General features: G+C 41.8%; 1 protein-coding gene across 1 annotated transcript in view; it reads right to left on the reverse strand.

The window, feature by feature from the left end:
* Nucleotides 1-746: 746 nt before the first annotated feature.
* The window catches only part of gatad2b (GATA zinc finger domain containing 2B), a 62,948-nt gene continuing 40,882 nt past the window's right edge, over nt 747-22,812 (reverse strand). The window contains exons 3-11 of the mRNA XM_072370824.1: nt 21,576-21,705; nt 21,042-21,173; nt 17,165-17,293; nt 12,289-12,453; nt 8,373-8,742; nt 7,843-8,045; nt 7,453-7,563; nt 6,521-6,728; nt 747-4,084 (exon numbers count right to left, since the gene is read on the reverse strand). Of these exons, the coding sequence (XP_072226925.1) occupies nt 3,948-4,084; nt 6,521-6,728; nt 7,453-7,563; nt 7,843-8,045; nt 8,373-8,742; nt 12,289-12,453; nt 17,165-17,293; nt 21,042-21,173; nt 21,576-21,705 (1,585 nt within the window). The 3' untranslated portion in view covers nt 747-3,947. The remainder of the gene's footprint in view (nt 4,085-6,520; nt 6,729-7,452; nt 7,564-7,842; nt 8,046-8,372; nt 8,743-12,288; nt 12,454-17,164; nt 17,294-21,041; nt 21,174-21,575; nt 21,706-22,812) is intronic.

Raw genomic sequence — 22,812 nt, forward strand, 5'->3', positions numbered from 1 at the left:
CCTTTAAATTCAAACTTAATGTTGCAGCAGAAGTACAGATGTATGACTAACAGTGTTAAATCATATTGTGAGTGACCGTATAAATATACTCCTGCTATTGAAAATTTGTGAAACCATATCGCTACGTCCAATTTCAACTGTTTCTCCAACGGGAAAATTTATTTGCTCTCATTTATTAAAACTAAATTTGTGTAAAAACCATATTCAGATTAAATCTCTGTAACAAATTCAAAATAGTTTCATAGTCTTGTTCAAACTCTTCCATTTTAGTGGACTGTTTATCACTGTACCATCCTGATGTGGCAGGTAGGTTTGAATTACTCAAGCACAACCAGAGCACGTCAGAGAGGCTTGCTGAGACAAAGAAACTACAGCTGTGCACAGTTGAGCTGTCATGAAGCAATGGAGAGGTGAAACAGGGACACCGATTACGCACGCACGTGCACTCCTCATTGTAACTGAGGCTGCAGGCTGGCTGAAGTAAGGAAAAAGCAGTGCTCAGACTTTAATGAGAGACTGTGGAGCTTCCTCTCGTTTGACATGATGTATTGGTCTGCTTGGGAGATGCCAAAGTTTTTGTTTTAGACAGAATTAAGACAAAAGTCCTGTGTGACACTAAACTAAATATTGCTAACTTCTACTACAGTGCAAACGTAAGTTCTGTTCATGTCAAAGGGGTTGACTGCTCAGGTTCAGTCACTTTAGTTTATTTTACTACATTATTTATCTTTTTTAAAAAATGTTTTACCTCATACCACATTTTTGATTAATCTGCAGAAAAGAGTTTCCAGGTATGTCAGCTGTGTGGCTTTAATCCATGTTCTGAGCTGAGAGTCCATGCTTGTAAGAATTATTGGTGCATTAGCATTCTTACATTTGATAATTAATAAAAAGGAAAAAGTCTAGTTGATGCTAATGAGAGTATTTGTAAATGTGCAAGCTGTAAGTGATGGAGACACTTTGTCATATGGGTGTCTGCACAAAGACGACAGTAAAAGTGTGACAGTCCAAAGTAAACCGAGTGTAACGTCACTGGACATATGATTAGACAGTCAAGGGAGATATTATCGAAACACAAGATGACTGGTCCATTCGCTCACATTTAAATGCACAGAAACTGAGATTTGGTTAGAAACATCAGTTGTGAAGGAATCCAACACTGCCACTGGCACGGCGGGCCACCTGTGGGCCTCAGACGTGTGAAGCTCACGTAAAAGACCAGCCTGTACCACACTGTCTGAACACTGATTGTACTTTCAACAAGGACCTTCCTACTCTAAGTTATTTGAAGGTAATTTGCATGTATCCAATTCAGACAAAAGACTTCCTAAATGAAGCAGTAACAGTTGAGGCGAAGCTGAGGACTTGCCCTCCGTTCTGTAACAAACAGGATAGAGATGTGTTTGTCAGCTTAAAGCCCTCTATGTCAATTGTGTGGTTCTCTCATTCAAACCCAAACTGACTTCTCAGCCCGTGTGTCCCATGTTTTGAAAGGACTTTAAGGATGTTTCGTGAATAATACTGCACACTGACTCAACACTGCTTGAAATACCTGAGCAACTGCAAACTGAGGAACTGGTGTTATTGAACATTTTCAATCAAGTGCTCAACTGTCTGTCTTCATCCTATTATTCCTGCCAATGCCTGCACTCGTTCGTTATGCTGTGAGCTCTGACACAAACCACGAAGTCGAGCATGAACAATAATCAAACAGTCATCTGGGAGAAGATGTGCTGGTATGACTGCATCCCGTTCCCTGGTTGTCTGTGCTCTGTGTTCAGGAAACAGCAGCTCTATTTGTTTTTGTCCTGTCACAAAGCATGAAGAATGTCTCAGAAAGATGGAAAAGCAGTGTGCACTATGAAATATTCTTGCTGTACTTTCCTTTGATGAAGCAAAGTGGTGAATGTGTCATCCTCAGAAAAACATACTGGTTTTTGTGGGACCGTGTGCGTTAGTATGGCAGTGCAAATGAAACGGACACTCAAATGAAGATAAATTACATGATCAAAAACTGACTACCAGACTTGAAGTCATGGCTGAGTTTTTCCAAACAGTGAGTCAATGGGACCCTGCACGGATGCTGGCAATGTTCACCAGCAGTGTCTACATAAGGCCGGGCCGGTCTCATCAAACTGGGTGAAACTGACACCTGCGATCCAAACATTTACAGAGATCAACACTGACAAATTTGTATGAAACCATTAAAAAAAAAAAAAAATAAGCCCACTACACCTACAACAGTCGGGACATCTCAACTGACTCACTGGTTGGTCATCATCCAGCATTCAGACTTTAGTCACTATCAATTCTAACACTTATTTTCTCTTTACTAAAAACAAAAAACCCCAAAAATTTCCAACTGGAAATATGAAAAGTGCTCCTCTGGAGTGAGGCAACTTGTGTGCAGAGCATGCACACAATGATTGATCCATGTCTCTCCCATAAAAGATAAGATCCACATCCTTTATTCTCTGAAGGTAGGCATCTATACATTATCCATACAGATATTTCAAAAGTTTCTGCTATAGGTTGATTATTATCGTCTCCAGCGGCTAGGACCTCTCAGGTATGCCACCAATTCATTAGGAGACGCCCCCACCCCCCACCCCCCAAAAACAAAGCAAATGAAAATAAAGGCAAACGTATATAGGGATAACTTATAAACAACGCAGAATACAGGTACAGAATCTGTGGTCTGGTCTGGACCCACTTTGGAGGTCCAAGTTCTGTACACTGTCTCAAAGAACTCCTAATGCCAAGAGGGACTGCTGGGTAAAATGCGTGCGAAATGTGTCTATTAAATAACCAATGGTATGGAAAATGGTCACGTGTAGGAGCTATAGGCAGGTGGTGAGATAGGATGGACTCAAGAGAGAGAAATCATGGCTTCTCTGAGTGGAGCCATCGTCCTCCTCAACAAAGGATGGTTCGGCAGACCAAGTCTCCTGTTTTCCCCCGTTCTTCAGCCTCCTCCTTGCTGGAGTCTGCTGGCTGTCCTGATACAGAGCCTTGATGACAGTATGTCCTGTGCAACCTTGTCAGACAACAAATCTGTAACAGGAGAGACTGACATCTGAAATGAAGAAAACCTGTTGATGAAGAATGGCACACAAAGCTTTCCAAGCTTCATCTTTTGTTATTCATTTCCAGTTAATGAGCTCTTTCGGTGGCAGGGTGCCTCCTCAAGATTTCAGGTTGTTGCCCCAAACTTCACATTCAACATATCACATTTGGATGCGTATCAGTGTGATGATATCTCTTGAAACAGGCCCTTTCAGTGAGATGATACAAGTGTGAGCACTCTATTCTCACATTTTCCAATTTTAGAACAGCATGCTCTTTTCAAGAGCAAGCGGAGCTTAATATTGTCCGTTTTTGTTCCTAACAATATTTTCTGCTTTGACAAATCCAAGTTGGCAAACTAATACTTTTTTACAAAGCTCAGAGCTGTTAAACTTTATGTTGCATAGCAACCAGAGTGCATCCTGTTGATCTTTTGTTGTTTGCAATAGTCTAAGCTTTGGAACCAAGCAGAGAAAAAAACAATTGTATATGACTTTAGTAACCTTATAACAATTCACAGTCTCTACTCAAAGTAGAGTATAGACTAAAGAAACGGAAACATGAAACAAAAAAAAAGCACAATGAGTAGTACTACCTTGAGCAAAAACGGTAGTTGCAGATATAATAGTGCTACCACCAGTAATAATAAAGGGAATTATAGAAGAAGATTTCTACTATGAGAACAGCTGAGATGCACTGACAGTGTTGTGTCTTTGTCCAACTTGCTATGTTCTCAGGGGTTGGTTTAAGGTAGGCACACGGACAGGCACTGCATGCGATGGGATAGTGGGATGGAAATATCGGCTGATCTGGGAATGCCTCAGAATGGGGAAGTAGGCAAATAGGGGTGGCCTCCAACAGGCAGGAAGGATCAGCAGGGCTCATTTCTGTCCGGTGATGGACTGCGATATGGATCGAGGTGGGATCATGTCCAACAGGTACTCCCTCTGCCGGTCTGCTAGGCTGGAGGTCTTATGGGTTCCAACTGCCGCAGGATTCAGATAAGCAATATTCAACCCTAAGGGAAGAAAATGGACATATTAAGGGGATAGTCAGATGTCCATCAGAAGTACATTTAGTCTGCAGTGTTTCTCAGAAAGTGCCCAGGAACTGAAAACTGAAACTATGTAGTATTCCATCACTTTGATGAGTTGCTCATCAATCCTTTAATAATGCTGAAAATTGAATTTCTCATCATATAAACTTATTGTTTTAGCCATTTATCTACATTTAGTAGTACATTTCAGATCAGCTTAAAGCCTCATTTTCCTGCTTGGTTAAGTTAAAAAAAAAAAACCCTTTTGATAAAGTTGGTATTTAGTTTATTTGAACCCAGATGTATTTTCATCTATCGAATTCTGTCCTGGAACATTAAGTCCCCTATTTTCCTCCAACATCTGGATAATCTCACAGAACTGCGTTAAAGTGTCGGGATCTGAATGACCTCAGAGAGGTTTGATGGTGGAGCTACACACATGCTCATCATCTTCTATTTGACTCAGTGCTTTCTAAACATGACCTAAACTTTCAGGTCATAGGTTCAGTTATCCATCCAATGTAATTGTTTAGGTTTAGGCATTAAAAATTATGTGGTGCAGGTTCCAGTCCCAGGCTGGGGTTCTTCTCCCGCTCTTTGCCCTACTTCCACATAAATCCGTTACAGGGATATTCAGCATCAAGATTGCAGTTATTCACATTTACGGGCTGGCATGCATGCACCGCACACAGAGCAGTAGGACTGGTGCAGTCTGGTACTTTAACACGTCTTCTTTCAGTGTAACTGACATGACCTGACATATAAACATATGCATTCTACTTGTGATGAACATTATTTTGAAAAGTGCCCTAAGTTGGAAATCCTGAAATTAGTACATCGAGAGAATACATTTTTTACGACTAAAGTAAATGTCAATAAGCAAATAACCAAATCAAATGAATAACAACAAAAATTTAAATAGACAAAAGAAAAAAATCTCATGCTCCTAATATTTAGCAAGTGTGTGTGTGTCCGTATGAAAAATACATGTTAAACAAATGTGCTGCAGCATTTCCCCTTCAGACAGCAACAAGCAAACAGTGAGGAGCAGGGAAGCGGAGAGGAGGCGTTTGTGGACAGCACGCCCTGCTGGCAGGGTACCATAACTGCAAGACAATGGCTTCAATCAGTTTGAAGAACACAAGCAGTCGACAAACACGGTTTTTCACTGCATATCAGAAATCTAACCTTTGCCATTTATTGAAGAAAACTTTTTCCGATGCTTCGGCTGAATACCATTTATTGCATTTACTTTAATTAGTTTGGATTGCCTAATTTAAAGGGAATGGTTCAGTTGGCTCAGACAAAACAACCTGTTTTCTGAATATGATTAAACATTCATTTTGCCGGTTTCCATGAAATACAACATGGTATTCAAGTTTGGTGTCTCCTAAAACGTAAAATCATCTGAAAGCGGTGATAGTTTTTAATGGGGGAGTGTGGGAAACTCTCACCCTTCGCTCAGCAGTAAAAGAGAGAGGAGAAGACTGAGGAGCACAGCTGATGGAACTGGTCATGGACTTTCTAGCTGTCTGCCTTTCAGCAACTTTGATTGGGTTAGAGTGCTGCTCAAGCACACCACCTGGTTCTTATGTTCATTCTATCCTGCGGGCAGAGCTAAGAACACGTTCATTATGTTCAATTTAAATGAGGAAAGAACATGATGGTTGGTAATAAAGAAGTTGTTTGACAACAGAATTGAGTCACTCACTGTGTAACAGTAACAATTCTCAAATTATTCCTTCCACCATTGCACTATATCCTCAGTGGAGGTCTGACCAAAAGTCACATTCCAAACTGCTCGCATGCACAGGTCTTTACTGTTGCAACTGCCTGATGCTCATTCTGCTTGGCCAGTCGGTACCTGTCAGCAGCCTCAAGGGTCCCACAAGCTAACACACTGTGTAGGACTTCACGGCTCCCTTAACCTCAGGTGTCAACCGTAGAGTTGAATGACTTAGCATTACGGCTGCAGCTCCACACAGCTGCACCAACAAAGGCAGCTGATAATCTGGCTTATTTGGACTCAAAGTCCCCAGTTTGGAAGCTCTGCCAGACACAAAAGTTGAAGATCTCCTAAACTTGGGCCTGAAAGTCTTGCCAGGCCACCATCACTGGGTGCACCTGACAGGTTTATTGCACCTCGACCGGATCCAACTTACCACCGACTAAACAGTGCTGATCAGCTAACCAATACACAATCTGGATAGTTTTGTATTTGAGCATTAATTGAATGCACTGAATAAGTAGTAAACCTTTAAGAGGATGATGCACTGTGCTGAAATGCCAGTTTGACGTTTCACTGACAGACCTGATGAGAACTGATAATCCCCCGAAGGGCTCCGACAGTGTGGAAGACACTGAAACAAACAAGACTGAGATGTTTCCACCACTGACCGTGGCTTGGCCTTTAAGTACCTGGGATGTTGTAAATTTGACGACGGCCGTCATGCTGCAGTCTGTTACTGCTACTGCTGCTGCCTCCTCCGCTGCCACAGTGCTTGGCACTACTCATCCCCATAAGGCTGCTGGCCACTGACAGCTGGGAAGCCTGGGCGAAGTTGGACAGGACGCCTCTTGCAGAGTTTGACAAACCTCGCTGCAGAGAGGCCTGAGGTTGTGGAGCCTGAGGGCGGTAGAGATGAAAAAACACTTTGCAATTAGCAATTATTACACTGTAGCGATTACAGTTCAGTCTCTTCTGAACGAAAATGACACGAGATTAGGTTATTGTTAAGATATCTAGTTCCAGATGATTTCCCAACTTCATCTGAAAATGTAATCTTTTTTCATTGGAAAGTTAGGGCTGCATTTCCATTTCTTAATTTGACCTGAAAGGTAACGTGGTTCACACCCACCTCCTGCTGCAGCTAACCTGGAACTGCTGGTTGCACAGGTCAGTGCTCCAAACAGTGAGACCAACAGACACTTGAAAAGTATTTTGTTATTCCTTTCTGACTCATCAGGTGGTGTCCTGTAATTAATGCTTTTAATTGTTAATAGTACTTTTCAGCAACAACAAAACTTCAAACAGTAGAACTAAAGCAGAAAAAGGAATATTAGCTGCCAACTACCTACAAGTGATAGTGTTTTACGTCTGCAAGCTGCTTCAGATTCTGCTTTCAACTAGAATGCCCAGTGAGATTATCTTTATCAATTCACTTCAGAAAAAGTCTTCCTGAGGGTGTTGGTAGCTCCGAAGTGAAATAAAAAAAGAAGGCACATCTTTGTAACAAAACTTTTTCCTGAAGAGTTCTCAGGAAACCTCCATTTGAATTCAATTCCACTTCAGTTTCCATGTTATTTTGATGCCATGCCTGTTTTATGTCAGATACATGAGTGCACTGTACCTGGCGGAGGGCATGTTGTCGGATCATGGTTTCAGCCTTGGACACGCTGGAGCCCGTAGGAGCTGAGCTGGGAGAGAGGGTTGCCTGCTGCTGCAGCCTCTGTTCAATCTCCTGACATGGAGACACATTGGTATTTAATCAATTTCATACATAATTCAGTTCAATTTTATTTATATAGAGCCAAATTACAACAAATGTCATGTCAAAGCACTTGTTCTTATAAATGCTCTTTATGCTAAGTGCAGATATGAAGGGCCTGTGAACCCTGATAGCTGTGTTTTGTGAGAGTTTGGCAGAACAACGAAAGCCTAAAATTAAACCATTCAGAGAGTAGAGACTAATAAGAATTTGTGAGGTTATGAGCAACACAGTGCTGGTATCAGTGCTGACCTGTTCCTGCTGTAGAGCCTTCACAAAGGCGTTCTTCAGCCTGTTGGTATGCTCTGCCTTCAGAGCCTTCTTCTGATTGGATGTCATGCACTGCTCACAGAGGATTCGCCCACTCTTCTCTTGTTTCCAGTGGGGAGTGAAGTCAGTTCGGCATTGGGCACAGAAGAAGGGCTCCATACGGGCAAGTGTCCCTCTGAGTTTACCTGCCGAGAACTATCTGCTTCAGCCCATAAAAACACTTACAGCCACAGTGACAATGTGACAGCCAAGTGAAGTGAGTTTGCAGGGATGACGTTGACATGGAAGCATTTCTTTAACAGCACGCACACTCCAAACGATGAAATCAAGTTTCAGGGATCAAACACAGTCACATTCATTTCACTTTGGAGAAGGGCTTTTAACTTTTGAAAGCAGATGAAATGCTTAAACAAATTGATCTCTACTGGAAAATAAACAGTTTTTTATAGTTGTGATTTCATTTAACATTGTGATATACAGCACACACATCTATCTGTAGAAAAAAGGCCTACCTTGACTGTCCAACACACTCTGTACCACCTCCTCCAAGCCCACCATGTATATGAACTCGCTGTTGGCAGCAGAAGGCAGAAAGTGGAGGAGCGGGGCTGGAGGTTTGGGTGGAGGGATCTCCAGCAAGGTTTTCTCCAGTTGCTTCCTTAGGGCCAACTTTGCTGCCGCCTGGCTGCTGGCCTGGTCTGCCATGGAGCTCACTCCTCCACTGGCTGAGCTAGACATGGTGGACGGGCTGACAGCTGAAGCTCCTCCCAGACCGCCTGCCACACCACTGGCCCCCACAGCTGCTGCCGCCTGCATGTGGGCCAGATTCATGTACATGGCACTGGAGCCTGAACGCTGGGAAGCTGCCACCTGCTGACTTCCCTGCAGCGAGACAACAAATTTACTGCTGCTTGTCAAACTGGCACTTTTTAGGTCGACTGACATCACACTTGTACCCGATTTAAGCACGCAGAACGCGGTCCATCTCTTCTTCCTTCTATTCTCACATTCTTGCTGTACTGTGGATTGGTTTTAATTAGTTTCAGGCCCGATAGGACCTGAATCTACTTAAACTTTTTGATTTATCAGGTCAATATTTTTAGCAGTATAAATACACAACATCAAAAAACAGCTGTTAATAAATAGCTCACAATGAATTCTACTGTAAAGTGACTATTATCCATTGATGAAATCTCTTCAGCAGGCTGTCTTCTGTTTTATGGTCGATAACATATATTTGGATGTCTTAAGTAAATACCTAAACAGAAAACCCAATCCTTGCATTTTGTTGTGGGCCCATATATCTGAAAATATGGGATTCAGTGAATCGTTGAGTCACTTTACATGTGTATCCAGTCGTTGCTTTTTTTAAATCTCCACCTAACTTCAACTTCAGACGATGCTGCATTAACTGTACACTGAATAGTACACTGAACCTATACAATAAATGAGCTTATAATGCATTACTAGCAGTTTGTCTGATGTTTTATATCCCTACAAGGAAATTTGAAGTAGAAGTTCTGATTTCCATTTTGTCACTAAATGCACCATCAGTTCAGCAGGGGGAGCAATTTCAAACACGCACATCAGTGGACTTTAAATTAGGCGCTAAAAAGGCAATATGTGATGGAAGAATTAGGACATGCAATTTCATTGATGTTATTTACTGGCCAGCAGCTGTTCTGTTCAGTTGTGCATGTTTTACCAACTTGACAACATGTGACTTGTGACAAGATTGTGCCTAAAAGAGGACTTATTGGCAATAAACATCCAATCCAACTTTATTTGTTAATCCCTTTAAGAGAACAAAGTGCTGTACAGGATCAATAAAATATAGTTAAAAAAACGTTGCAACAAACTAAAATAAATTAAATCAAATTAAATAAAAGCCAAGGATGAGTTTTAAGAAGGGATTTAAAAGCAGACAGAGAAGACGCCCGTCTCATGTGCAGAGGCAGATTGTTCCAAAGTTTTGGAGCTGCAACTGTGAATGCATGAGCCCCTCTGAGCTTCCTCTTAGATCTTGGAGCAGCTGGTCAGCTGACCTGAGAGTGCGGGAGGGTGCATAAGGGTGAAGAAGCTCAGAGAGGCCACTGAGGGATTTAAAAACAATTAAAACAAGTTTAAAATGGATCCTGGAGTGTATGGGCAGCCAGTGGAGGGAGGCTAACATGGGGGAAATGTGCTCATATTTACATGTGCCAGTTAAAAGACGTGCAGCAGCATTTTGAACCATCTGAAGACGCACTAACCTCCACATACAGTGCGTTACAGTAGTCCAGCCCAGTAGTAACAAAGGCGTGGATTACGGTCTCAAAAAGCTGCCTTTGAAGGGTTGGCTTTATTTCGGCCAGCTGCCTCAACTGGAAAAAGCTCAATTTAACTACTGACCTGATCTGGTTGTTGAGCTTAAGATCAGAGTGCACTTTAAACCCAGGTTGATGACGCTGGCTTTGACCACAGAGGCCAGGGAACCCAGATCTACAAGGGGGGTCCCAGTGGAGCCACCAAAAACCATCACTTCTGTCTTTTTATCATTCAAGTTTAAAAAGTTGAGCCAGCCAGGCCTTTATGTCGTCAAGACACTTCAGTAGGATTTTAAGAGTGTGTGTGTCATTCTTTTAAAGAGGCACATAAATCTGGCAGTCATCCGCTTAACCGTGAAACCAAATGCCGTACTTCCTAAGTATGGAGCCAAGCGGAAGCAAGTAGAGAGAAAAGGGGGCCCAGAACTGCTGTCATCTGAAGCTCGACTTTGAACATTTAGACATCATGTAAAATCCATTTGTTGTTTTCGGCTAAACTGCAATAACATCCATTCACAGATATCATTTAAACTGGTCTCCCTGCTGTCCTCTGGGCAGTCAGATTCATTATGACTAATGACTTTATTTACTGCACAGATCCTTAAGAAGGGCTGTTTCACTGTTCATGGAGTAAATGGACTCTTCAAGCACATGTACGTGTAAACATCATGTGTTTCAACACGTTTGTATCCCATCGGTGAATATAAAGTCTGCTAGCTTAGCATGGCTACCAGTTCTCTTCCTCTATCTCCTGCTTTCACCTGCTCCGTGTGTCAGATGTTTAGTTACTCCTCTGCCTCCTTTAGTGGTAATGGTACATGTAACAAATGTAGTCTTTTTGTAGTTTTGGAGGCAAGGTTATCTGAATTGGAAGCTCGGCTCTGCACTGTTGAAAACCACCCGATAGTGAGCCAGGCCCCTGTACTCGGTGCCGCGCTACCTGGTGTAGCTAATCCTGTTAGCTGTCCCTTAGCAGACCCTACACAGCAGGACTCCGTAGTTTTCTCTGGACCCCTGCCAAATCTGACCAGTGATGACATGTTTAGCCGTATGTCCTCATTCAGTCGCTGGTTGTCTAGATGGTGTCCAGCAAACAACGTGGGCTACATAGATAATTGGCAATCTTTCTGGAGAAAACCTGGTCTGATTAGGAGAGACGGCATCCATCCCACTTTGGAAGGAGCGGCTCTCATTTCTAGAAATATGGACGAATTTATTAGTCATCCAAAAACATGACGACCCAGGGTTGAGACCAGGATGCAGAGTTGTAGTCTTACACACTTCTCTGCAGCTTCCCACCTGATGCTGCCCCCCCCCCTCAATCAAAAAACACAAAAGGAGCAAATCCTAAATTCTCAGAGTTTTTATCCCAGTTAGTGCTGAGTACAGATAAAGTCATTGTAGTGGGTGACTTTAATATTCATGTAGATGTTGAAAATGACAGCCTAAATATTAACTTTAATTCTATATTAGACTCTATTGGATTTTCTCAAAGTGTTCACAGACCTACTCACTGCCTTAATCATACCCTTGACCTTGTGCTGACTTATGGCACTGAGAGTGAACAGTTAACAGTGTTCCCTCATTCACACACTGATGGTGAGTCAGATAAGACAGGGTGTGATAGAGAAAAAGCACTGTGTAGCCTGTAACATTGTATAGACTAAGATGTGTTGTGTGTGTGTGTGTGTGAGAGAGAGAAAGGGGTGAATGTTGTAGTGTAAAAGTATTTTGAGTGGTCAACTAGATTAGAAAAGAGCAATTTAAGTACAATCCTTTTACCATTTTAAGTCTCAGTCCCTTCATATTTAGGTCTGAAGCTAAAAAAAAGTTTAAAAACTGCTTGTAAGAACAAATTAACTATGACTATAAAGTAAAGAACAATTTACAATGTTACAAATATACCAAAATAACTTTTGGAACAAAACTCATCAGTGCCCACAGTGTGATGACAATTTCTCACACTAAAACATGCTGTCAGTACCTATTTCAACTGATTTAAATGAATGGCCAGTTCGGTCAAAGTCACAGAACTATTTCTGTTACTATTCTTATTATTCCACACCAAAGCCTTTGTCTGCCGAGGATACAACATAAATAAATGAAGATAATAAATCCACACCTGGTAGTTGACGGCATTGGCCATGCTGCTGGAGCCGGAACGAGACATCCCAGGTTTGGAGGAGACCCTCTGGACCTGCAGCTGGGAAGGGTTGGGGGCTATCACTCGCTGGGACATCAGCATGGGTGGCAGGTTGGCACCGGCTGACCGGATGACTGTATGACCCTACAAAAATGTTTCTGAAAGTTGATACTGTGCATTCGGAAAATATTCACAGCGCTTCACCTTTCCCACATTTTGTTCCGTTTTTCCAAAATGGATTCAATTCAGGTCTTCCCTCAACATTCTACACACAAAGGCCCATGGTGAGAAGGTGACATCTTTTTGCCAATTTATTAAATAATAATAACAATGTGTATGTATTTATAATGCATAAGTACTGACAGCCTTTGCTGTGACACTCGGCATCCCGTTCTCACTGATCAGCCTTCAGGTGGTCAACACTCTTTATCATTATGGGAAAAGTGAGATTACGAATAAATAAAATGGAGATGAAGAGATGAAGCCCTCTTGAAAACACTGCAGAGATATCCAGAATGCAGCATTGTATTTTCCCAAGACATGACTGCAGGAGCACATACCAGACTCCAACATGTCTGTAGCTCAGCCTCAGACCATACAGCCAGAAAGGAACGTCATGGCAGTGGGAAAAAGAAAGAAAGGTGGTGGTATTGCAGTGCTTGCTAACAAAAGGATCTTGGACATGCCGCTGTGAAGGAGATGATCTAAACCCAGGACACTGAATCCATATTGGTTTCATTCTAATGCTAAACTTCCTCATACCAGGAGGGTATATTATGAAGCACTTTCAACAGTCAGGCTTTCTTTGTGTGAGCTGGTCCGACAAAACCTAAACATTTTCTCACAGATGGTGGGTACAACAACCATAAGAACTTCATTTTCTTTTTGTTTTCTGAACCTAGGCTTTCCTCTTCTTGCTCTGTGCGCAATCATGTGCTTTATGCATGTCAATAGAAGCTTCATTTACACAAAACACAGAGCACCTGACACTTGATGCATGGGAACAGCAGGTTGTTTAAAGGCAGGTGTGAAAGAACAAGATTATTACAGAAAAGGCACAATTAAGACAAAGAAGGGATGTTGGTAAAAAAAAATTGCTGTAAATGATCAATTTAATATCTACCAGACAATTATGCCATAACAGCTGCACATAAACATTTCAACTGATATGAACTAGCTCCGACAGTGTTCCATAATAACACAGAAAACCTACGTTGACCAAATCAAGGCAAGTTCTTACTGTTTGCATATTCTGTGAACAAGAGAAATATACATGTCATTTTGCATGTTGGTCCCATAGTAACGTGACACAAAATCTCTATTTTGTTTTAATGTAACTGCAAAGCTTCTTGTTGGCACAGTTTCAGGGTCAAAGGGTTCAAATATTAAAGTGAATTCCTTCAGCTGAGGAGGCTATGGGCCTAATATCAGTAAAGATTAAAATCCATGGCAAATCAAATAGGTTAATACTGAAAAGATGTCACTGACTACACAAGCGGTGGTGATTAAAATGGCAAAATGCGATCAACTTTTACATGTTTTATCCAACGTCAATTCAATTTTGATAAAAGACGTTCATTTCTGGCAAACAACGTTTAAAGGTTGCTTTTAGGCTGCTGTTTCACCTCACATTGCTATAAGCCACCGTCTCCATTCTCAGCGTAACTGCTCACATACTGTGTCGTACGCTTGGTACTGGAGGACTCCACAAGGGGGCCCAACTAATCATTCACACCAGAAGCAGCTGCCAGATGCACAAGATGGACACAGAAGCACTCTGGTAAAAGGTCAACATGGTGTCAGAAGAAGAGTTGAGCATTTTGTTGATCTTAAGATCACAACAGAAAAAGAAACAGCGGCAATATCATAGATAGTATGAATGTCTAACTTGTTCTGCAAGTGGGAGAAATTGACAAACATCGAAACATAAAAATGACACCCGGTTACGCCAGTCGGAGGTCACTAAAATTAATGTTGCATCGGTGTGTAATTTTGCCAAAACAATGTGGGACTCCGTAGTTTTCTCTGGACCCCTGCCAAATCTGACCAGCGATGACATGTTTAGCCGCATGTCCTCATTCAATCGCTGGTTGTCTAGATGGTGTCCAGCAAACAACGTGGGCTACATAGATAATTGGCAATCTTTCTGGAGAAAACCTGGTCTGATGAGGAGAGACGGCATCCATCCCACTTTGGAAGGAGCGGCTCTCATTTCTAGAAATATGGACGAATTTATTAGTCATCCAAAAACATGACATCCCAGGGTTGAGACCAGGATGCAGAGTTGTAGTCTTACACACTTCTCTGCGGCTTCCCACCTGATGCTGCCCCCCCCTCAATCAAAAAACACAAAAGGAGCAAATCCTCTTGTGCAAAAAAAATTTAAAACAAAAACTTTAACTGAACAAAAACATCAAACTATTAAATGTGGTTTGCTGAATATTAGATCTCTCCTTTGGAAGTCTCTGTTAGTGAATGATTTGATCTGTGATCATCATATTGATATATTTTGTCTTACAGAAACCTGGCTGCAGCAGGAGGATCATGTTAGCATTAATGAATCAACTCCCTCTGACTATTTAAATGTTCACGTTCCTCCAACTACAGGCAGAGGAGGAGGAGTGGCAGCTATCTTCAGATCAGGGTTACTAATCAGTCCTAGACCCAAGATTAGTTTTAGCTCTTTTGAATCTCTGATTCTCAGTTTTTCCCACCCAAAGTGGAAATCACAAAAACCTCTTGTGTTTGTTGTTGTGTATCGTCCACCTGGCCCTTATTCTGAGTTTCTATCTGAATTCTCAGAGTTTTTATCCCAGTTAGTGCTGAGTACAGATAAAGTCATTGTAGTGGGTGACTTTAATATTCATGTAGATGTTGAAAATGACAGCCTAAATATTAACTTTAATTCTATATTAGACTCTATTGGATTTTCTCAAAGTGTTCACAGACCTACTCACTGCCTTAATCATACCCTTGACCTTGTGCTGACTTATGGCATTGAGAGTGAACAGTTAACAGTGTTCCCTCATAACCCTGTCTTATCTGACCATTTTTTAATAACTTTTGAATTTACATTACTTGATTATACGGTTTCTGAGAAGAATTCTACATATAGAAGGTGTCTGTCAGAGAATGCTGTAACCACATTTAAAGAGTTGATTTCATCATCCTTTTCTTCACTGCCATGTGCTGATATGACAGAGGACGGGTACCTAAATTTTACTCCAGTAGAACTTGACTCTCTTGTTGACAGCACTACAGCTTCAATGCGTACAACACTGGACAATGTTGCCCCTCTGAAAAGGAAGGTAATCAGTCAGAAGAGGGTGGCTCCTTGGTATAATTCACAGCTGCTTTAAAGCAGACTGCAAGAAAGATGGAGAGACAGTGGCGTTCCTCTAATTTAGAAGAGTCTCAATTAGTCTGGAAAGATAGTTTAATAACGTATAAGAAAGCACTTCGTAAAGCTAGAACTGCTTATTATTCATTATTGATAGAAGAGAATAAGAACAATCCCAGGTTTCTTTTCAGCACTGTTGCCAGGCTGACAAAGAGTCCGAGCTCTGTTGAGCCATGTATTCCTTTAACTCTCAGCAGTGATGATTTCATGAGATTCTTCATCAATAAAATTGTTTCTATCAGAGAGAAGATTAATGGAATCCTTCCCATTATTATCACTGATGTATCATCAAGTAGAGCAGCTTTAGAAGTATCTTTAGAACCTGATTTGTATTTAGACAGCTTCTGCCCAGTTGATCTTTCTGAGCTAACAACAGCAAAAGTCTCTTCTAAACCATCAACTTGTATGTTAGACCCAATCCCAACCAGACTGTTCAAGGAGGTTTTCCCCTTAACTGACACTTCCATATTGGATTTGATCAATCGGTCTTTGTTGACAGGATATGTACCTCAGACTTTTAAGGTTGCTGTAATTAAACCTTTACTTAAAAAACCTACTCTTGATTCAGAAGTGTTGGCTAATTATCGACCTATATCCAATCTCCCTTTTTTGTACAAAGGTGGATGGGCACCCTTCCTGGTTGTGGTTCTGCCAGAGGTTTCTTCCTGGTTCTGGTTCTGCCAGAGGTTTCTTCCTGGTTGTGGTTCTGCCAGAGGTTTCTTCCTGGTTCTGGTTCTGCCAGAGGTTTCTTCCTGAGTCTGGTTCTGCCAGAGGTTTCTTCCTGGTTGTGGTTCTGCCAGAGGTTTCTTCCTGTTAAAGGGAGTCGTTCCTTTCCACAGTCCCTCAGGCTCAGGACGGGAGATTGGACTGAAGAAAAGTTTCGGTGCAATCTGTTGGTTTCCTTAGCTAGGATATTATTTTTTGAATTGGCTCCATATTAATTAATTGGATTATAATTACAATGAATTGAATTCCAATTGGCTTGAATTGGACTATATTATTTAAGTGCCTTGAGATTACATTTGTTGTAATTTGGCACTTTATAAATAAAACTGAATTGAATTGAAAAACAACACGTGCAACAATTTCTGAGTACATACACAACTGCACACCAAACAAGCAGTCATGATACACATGCATATGCATAGTTAACAGCAGGTATACTTCTAGCCTTAGTTTGATTACTGTCTGGGATATCATCAGGACAAGAATCAGTGAGTCTGTCTGACGAAAGTGACAGACTTGATGACAAAGTCATCCGAAACTCTGGACATAAACTGCTCCAGAGCAGGTCATAAGTTCAGCCTAGGTTACCACGGTGGTCTTTCAAGGTCAAAAGAAAGGCACGTTCGTGACACAGAAAACTGACATTCACCTGAGGATCTCTCTTTAAGAAATTAAGCTTGCTTTGTCATACACACCTCTAGTTCTTTATATTCAAAAACACACACATACCTGTGCATTGCGAAGGTTCTGAGACTCTGGGTTGTGTAGGCCTGGCCTCACAGGCAGCTTTCCCAAGCCAGGAGAGCTGTGGATGGGGGGAGGCTGAACAGAGGATCCAGAGCCCTGGACCACTGGGACCTGCCAACCGACATCAACCAACATTAAAACTTATATACATTTTAAATCAACTTACACATTCCATGTACATCTTGACAAATATTTGCTGTTTCTGTCCCCACTGCTGTTCTGCATAGGCCTAAACCCCTCAGCCGCAGTATTACAAAGAGTAATTATGGATACCGGCTCCAAAATGGAGCAACCATAAGCCAAATTCTCTACATGGACAACCTCAAGCTGTATTCCAGGACTGAGCGAGACATCGACATCAAAGACACCGAGATGTCAGTCAGACTAGATAAATGCAGCCGAATGATATCAAAGACAGGCAAGGTGATACCGACTGAAGGGGTGGAACTACCAGAGGGCACCGTAGAAGACGTTAAGGACAGCTACAAATATTTTGGGATCCCACTGGCAAATGACAACCATGAGGAGGCCACAAGGAAGTCAGCCCCAACCAAGTACCTGCAAAGAGTAAGGCAGGTTCTGAAGAGTCAGCTGAATGGGAAGAACTAAGTCTGAGCCATTAACACAACACCCTGTCAGTCATCAGATACCCCTCTGGCTTACAAAACTGGCCAAAGGTGTAGATAGAAGCCGCTGATATCAAGATAAGAAACCCCCTCACAATGCACGGCGGGTTTCACCCAAAGTCCAGCACCCTGAGATTGTACACTAAGGGGGAGGCTGTGGGCTAGCGGGCATCAGCTGAAACCCAGGGAAAGCAAGGAACTTTAATGGAAGGCTAAGCCTCTACACTGTATGTACCACAGACAGATTGAAGAGGTGGCTGATATCAACAAACCCTATCAGTGGCTAGAAAAAGCTAGTCTAGCGGATGGCCACTCTTCCTGAGTCTGGTTCTGCCAGAGGTTTCTTCCTGGTCCTGGTTCTGCCAGAGGTTTCTTCCTGAGTCTGGTTCTGCCAGAGGTTTCTTCCTGAGTCTGGTTCTGCCAGAGGTTTCTTCCTGGTTCTGGTTCTGCCAGAGGTTTCTTCCTGTTAAAGGGAGTCGTTCCTTTCCACAGTCCCTCAGACTCAGGACGGGAGATTGGACTGAAGACAAGTTTCGGTGCAATCTGTTGGTTTCCTTAGCTAGGATATTGTTTTTGAATTGGCTCTATGTGAATTAAATTTATATGAATTTTGAAATTAATTAATTGGATTTGATTGGATTATGACAATGAATTGGATTCTAATTGGCTTGAACTGGACTGTATCATTTAAGTGCCTTGAGATTACATTTGTTGTAATTTGGCGCTATATAAATAAAACTGAATTGAATTGATTTGGTGCATACTGTGCAGAGAGGCCTCTGAGACGACCCTCTGAAAGGGGTGCAAGATACAGGCAGGTACGGCATACATGGTATGTGGTTTGGACCAGAGCTTGAAAAAAGAGGGGGTACCGCCCATAAGAATGGGCGAGTATGAAGATATACGTTTCCATCCATCCAACCAGCCATAGTGAGTGAAAAATAACCCACGTAGAACTGTAATATACACTGCTCGTAAGAATTAAAGGAATGCTTTTTAAGTATGGCATCAAGTCAGTTAAACTTCTGGGATATTGATCTAGTTATTTAAGTACCTGAGGGGTTGTTAATCTTTTCCTTTAGTTCCATCTGCTTTGGTCTTAATGTAGTTAACAGCAGGTGCACTAGAGGGGCAATGAGACGACCCCCAAAACAGGAATGGTTTTATAGGTGGAGGCCATTGACATTTTTTCCTTCCCCCATCTTATCTGACTGTTTTTCTCAAGATGAAATGAGATTTGAGATGCTCTTAACCAAATGGCTGTTTGTGTCCAGCTAAATCCACAAGAGATGTAGCTTTCATGACACAGTTTTTTTATTTTTATTTTCTTATATACTAATGTACTGATGATTAGTTGTGGTCTGACTCAATGTGATAAAGCAATTTTGTTAATCAGGGCCTTTGAGGTGTCACCCTCCATTCAGCAAATGCTAGAACAGCCTGAATGGTACAGTTCGTTGGTTACAGGATTGTCTTTCGTTTGTGGAAATGAGATTGGTCAGTGTTGTATATTCATGCACAGAGGTTTACCAGAAACCGACACATACAGACCAGAATGTTGTTTTATGGCTGACATAATCCATTTGAACACAAACTGGCTATCACCAGAACACTACATCATTAGGCTGAGTGTACCTATTAAGAAAGCTCTGTAAACCTGTGAATACCCAAACTGGGCCTTTGTCAACTCAGCAGGTATCACCTTCCCAGCACCTACAATGCAGCATTGTAAGGTAGAAAGGTGGACACTTCAGAGGTGATAATGACTCCAACAACATGCTCATTGGTCAGGGGGTTCAGTGACACATGTGACTGTAACGACCCTCTCTGCTTATAAGAAATTCAAGCTCTTATGGTTACCATGACCTGGATGACTGAGAATCTTCATCAACATATAGCATACCTGGACCTGCATCCCAGCACATCAGTGTGCAGCAGCAGATCATTAGGGAGCAGCTGCAGCTTAATGCAGAAGGGTTTTAACCCTTGAAACTGAATCAAGTGCTAGAGTAAATGTACTTTATCGCATTTGAGACCCGAGTATTCCACAAGCAGGCTGCAAGAGGATGACACAGTGTCAGAAATTGATGTACAAGTGTTGGACTGTGAAATCAGGAGCCTTTTTCACACAGCATGTTGAAGGCAGGACCCGGGGTGGCAGGTGGAAGTTGATGTGTCTCTGAGCTGGTAGTGAAAGTAGTCACAGAGATGAACTGATGAACTGAGAGCACACCACTAACACTTCCACAAAGGCAGTTTGCTGTTTGTACACAAACACTAAGCCTGTTTTAAATGGCACAATAAAAAAAGTACATTTATGGTAAATGGGCTGACTGCTCAAAGCTTCTTAGTCCACACAGTACTACAGGCTACACGGTACAGATCACACAACAATGGGTGCATTGGAGGCAACATGGGGTTGAGTGTCCTTCCCAAAAAAAATGGACTCATGGTACAGGGAAGCTGGGATCGAACCACTACTCTTTTGATTGGCAGATGACCACTCTTGCTGCTGAGCTACAGCCGTCCCAATTAATGTGTTAGTCCACACAAAACAGGACTTGTAAAATCAATGTCAGTGTATTAGTCTGAAGTTGTGTGAAATCAAGCTTCTCCAAACTGGATGAACGCACCCAGACAGTGCACTTGGGGATAGAATCATCCCACATTTATACTAGACTCAAATAGGCCTAGATGCTCTTCAAGTGCTCCAAAGTTCCATCTTTTTGCATCTTTTAGTAAAAACTGAAGTGTAAGTGTATATTAATCCAGCTGAATTCCCAATAAAGCTGCTCTCAGTCACAGATTTTTCTGTGTCTTTGGTCAGACACTGGGACTGAAAGTCAGCCCATTAAGACTACATGTTAAAGCATTTCCAGAGTGTCGCTCTGCTCTAACAAAAGCCTGATTTCACAACCACAGCCTCATCTGACAGAATTACCATTCAAGTAACTTAAAGACAGCATCTGAGCAGTGAATTCAGCTGAATTACATGTGCCATGATCTCCCACAGAGGAGGTTAGAGGCAGCAGGATGCCTGGAAGGTTTTCTCACACAGTCCACAGCATCAGAACTACTTAAAGTCAACAAGTGGACTTTGCTTTCATGCACGGAAAATTGTTACATAGATGGCATCCGTAAAGATTGTGAATGTATCTTTACTCAAGAGTGAATATAACCATATTGAGTGATGTGGTGTAACAGCACCCAGCAGTAGCAGCAGCAGCACTGACCTTCTGCACCACGTTCTCCTTCTGCATCTGACTCTGCCTGAGTTTCTTGAGCAGCACGAGGCGAGCCTCCTCCAGACGCAGCTCCTCCCTAAGAGCTTTGATCATCTGGTGCCTCTCCTCTCCCGTCTTTCCCTAGAACACACAGACATAGTCTGAATGAGAAATGATATACAGATAGAAAAACATTTCAGACAAATTAAAACATCCTTGAGAAAATACAAAAACATAAAGGACATATGCTTAGTCTACACAGAAGGATTTCAGGCACGGCACTGAGCTTTAGGTCATCTGTGTTTCGGAACCACTAGAAACCCAAAATACAATCAAAGTGGTTACATCAAATACATCTGCTTCACATTTCCTGTCATGTACTGTGGGTAAAACCACGGCAGAGGACAGTATGAACACTGCTGTTATTTGGATTCCTCTGAGGTATACGCATTTGTTGGTTCATATGGAGCAGAAATGCACACTCATGTCGTGCTGAAAGTGGGATATATATATGTGTGATGTGGATGCTGCTGTTGCCTCAACCTTGAACATGTCCAGGTTGGCCTGGTGCATGCGCTCCTCGGGTCGAGGTGTTGTTCTGGGACTGGATGCCTCGTTGTCTGACAGGATGATGACATCTGGAGACGGAGTCTGTCTGTCATGGTCAGCCTCACTACGTTGAAGACAAAGAAAAAAAACATTTGAAGTGAAGGCCATCAAGAAACAAACCAGAAAAACCAAACAATTCCCTCTCTGTGCTTAATGTTGAGAAATAACAGAAATAATGCACTGCAAGCACTCCGGTTTTCTCTCGCTGGTCTAAAACGGTGTGTGTGGACTGTTTTTCTAACTCTACCAAACTACTGATGAGCCCCAAAAATAAGCTGATGTCTGAATTCTTTTTAAACGTTTTAAATCTGCTTTCTTTCTTTCTTCTTTCTGACTGTGGTGGACCCAGGGAAACGTTTCACTTTGTCATGTTGGATGTTTTTTCCCTACAAACTTGATCAAACTTGCACGGTTAGAAGAAGATATTAAACTTAGTCATGCTAAATGTTTGGAACTGTGACGCCCACAGCAATAGAATGTGATGAGTCGTTTCCTTTCTTCATCAAACAGTTCAAAACTGGCCACTATAAAAATGAACTGAAAGGGCAATACTTAAGATGTAAAACACTGACTGATATTAAAATACAAACATTCAAAAAGAATAGAAAACACTAAATCCAACAGGCACAAAAGAAGAAGTCTAATCAGAGAAAACATTATTCTGGATTTCACTCACTTTCAGTACACCAACACATGTTTTAATAATGACTGTTACCAGTCCAACAATGACGATGCATTCAGCGACAAATGGGTAATCTGTATTTTTCTAATTTCTTACTGGTAAAAAGTTAAAGGAATTCCATTTATAAGTCAGATTTGACCTTTTAAAAACAAAGTACTGGTACGACATTATAAGCTAATTTATCTCTTCAGTAAAAAGGAACTATATCACTAATGAGATGAGACGTTCACCACAAAAGCAGGAGGGAACTGTCTCTGATGTTCAGCGAATGTTACATCATCTAGAGTTGAAGCTAGGCACATGGCGAGGATTACCTCGTAAAATGATGAGTTTCTGCTGCGAGTCTGAATGGCTCACTGAGTGAGACTCAAAGCAAAAATGCTCTGCTTGTGTTTCTTAAATGGTCATGATTCACACACACAAATACATGCTCTACTGTGCAGAAACCTTCTTTTTTAAATAAAATGTTACTTTGATATTTTGTTCATC

This window comes from Leuresthes tenuis, unplaced genomic scaffold, assembly GCF_036924035.1.
Source record: "Leuresthes tenuis unplaced genomic scaffold, fLeuTen1.0.hap1 SCAF_18, whole genome shotgun sequence".
NCBI classification, from domain to species: domain Eukaryota; kingdom Metazoa; phylum Chordata; class Actinopteri; order Atheriniformes; family Atherinopsidae; genus Leuresthes; species Leuresthes tenuis.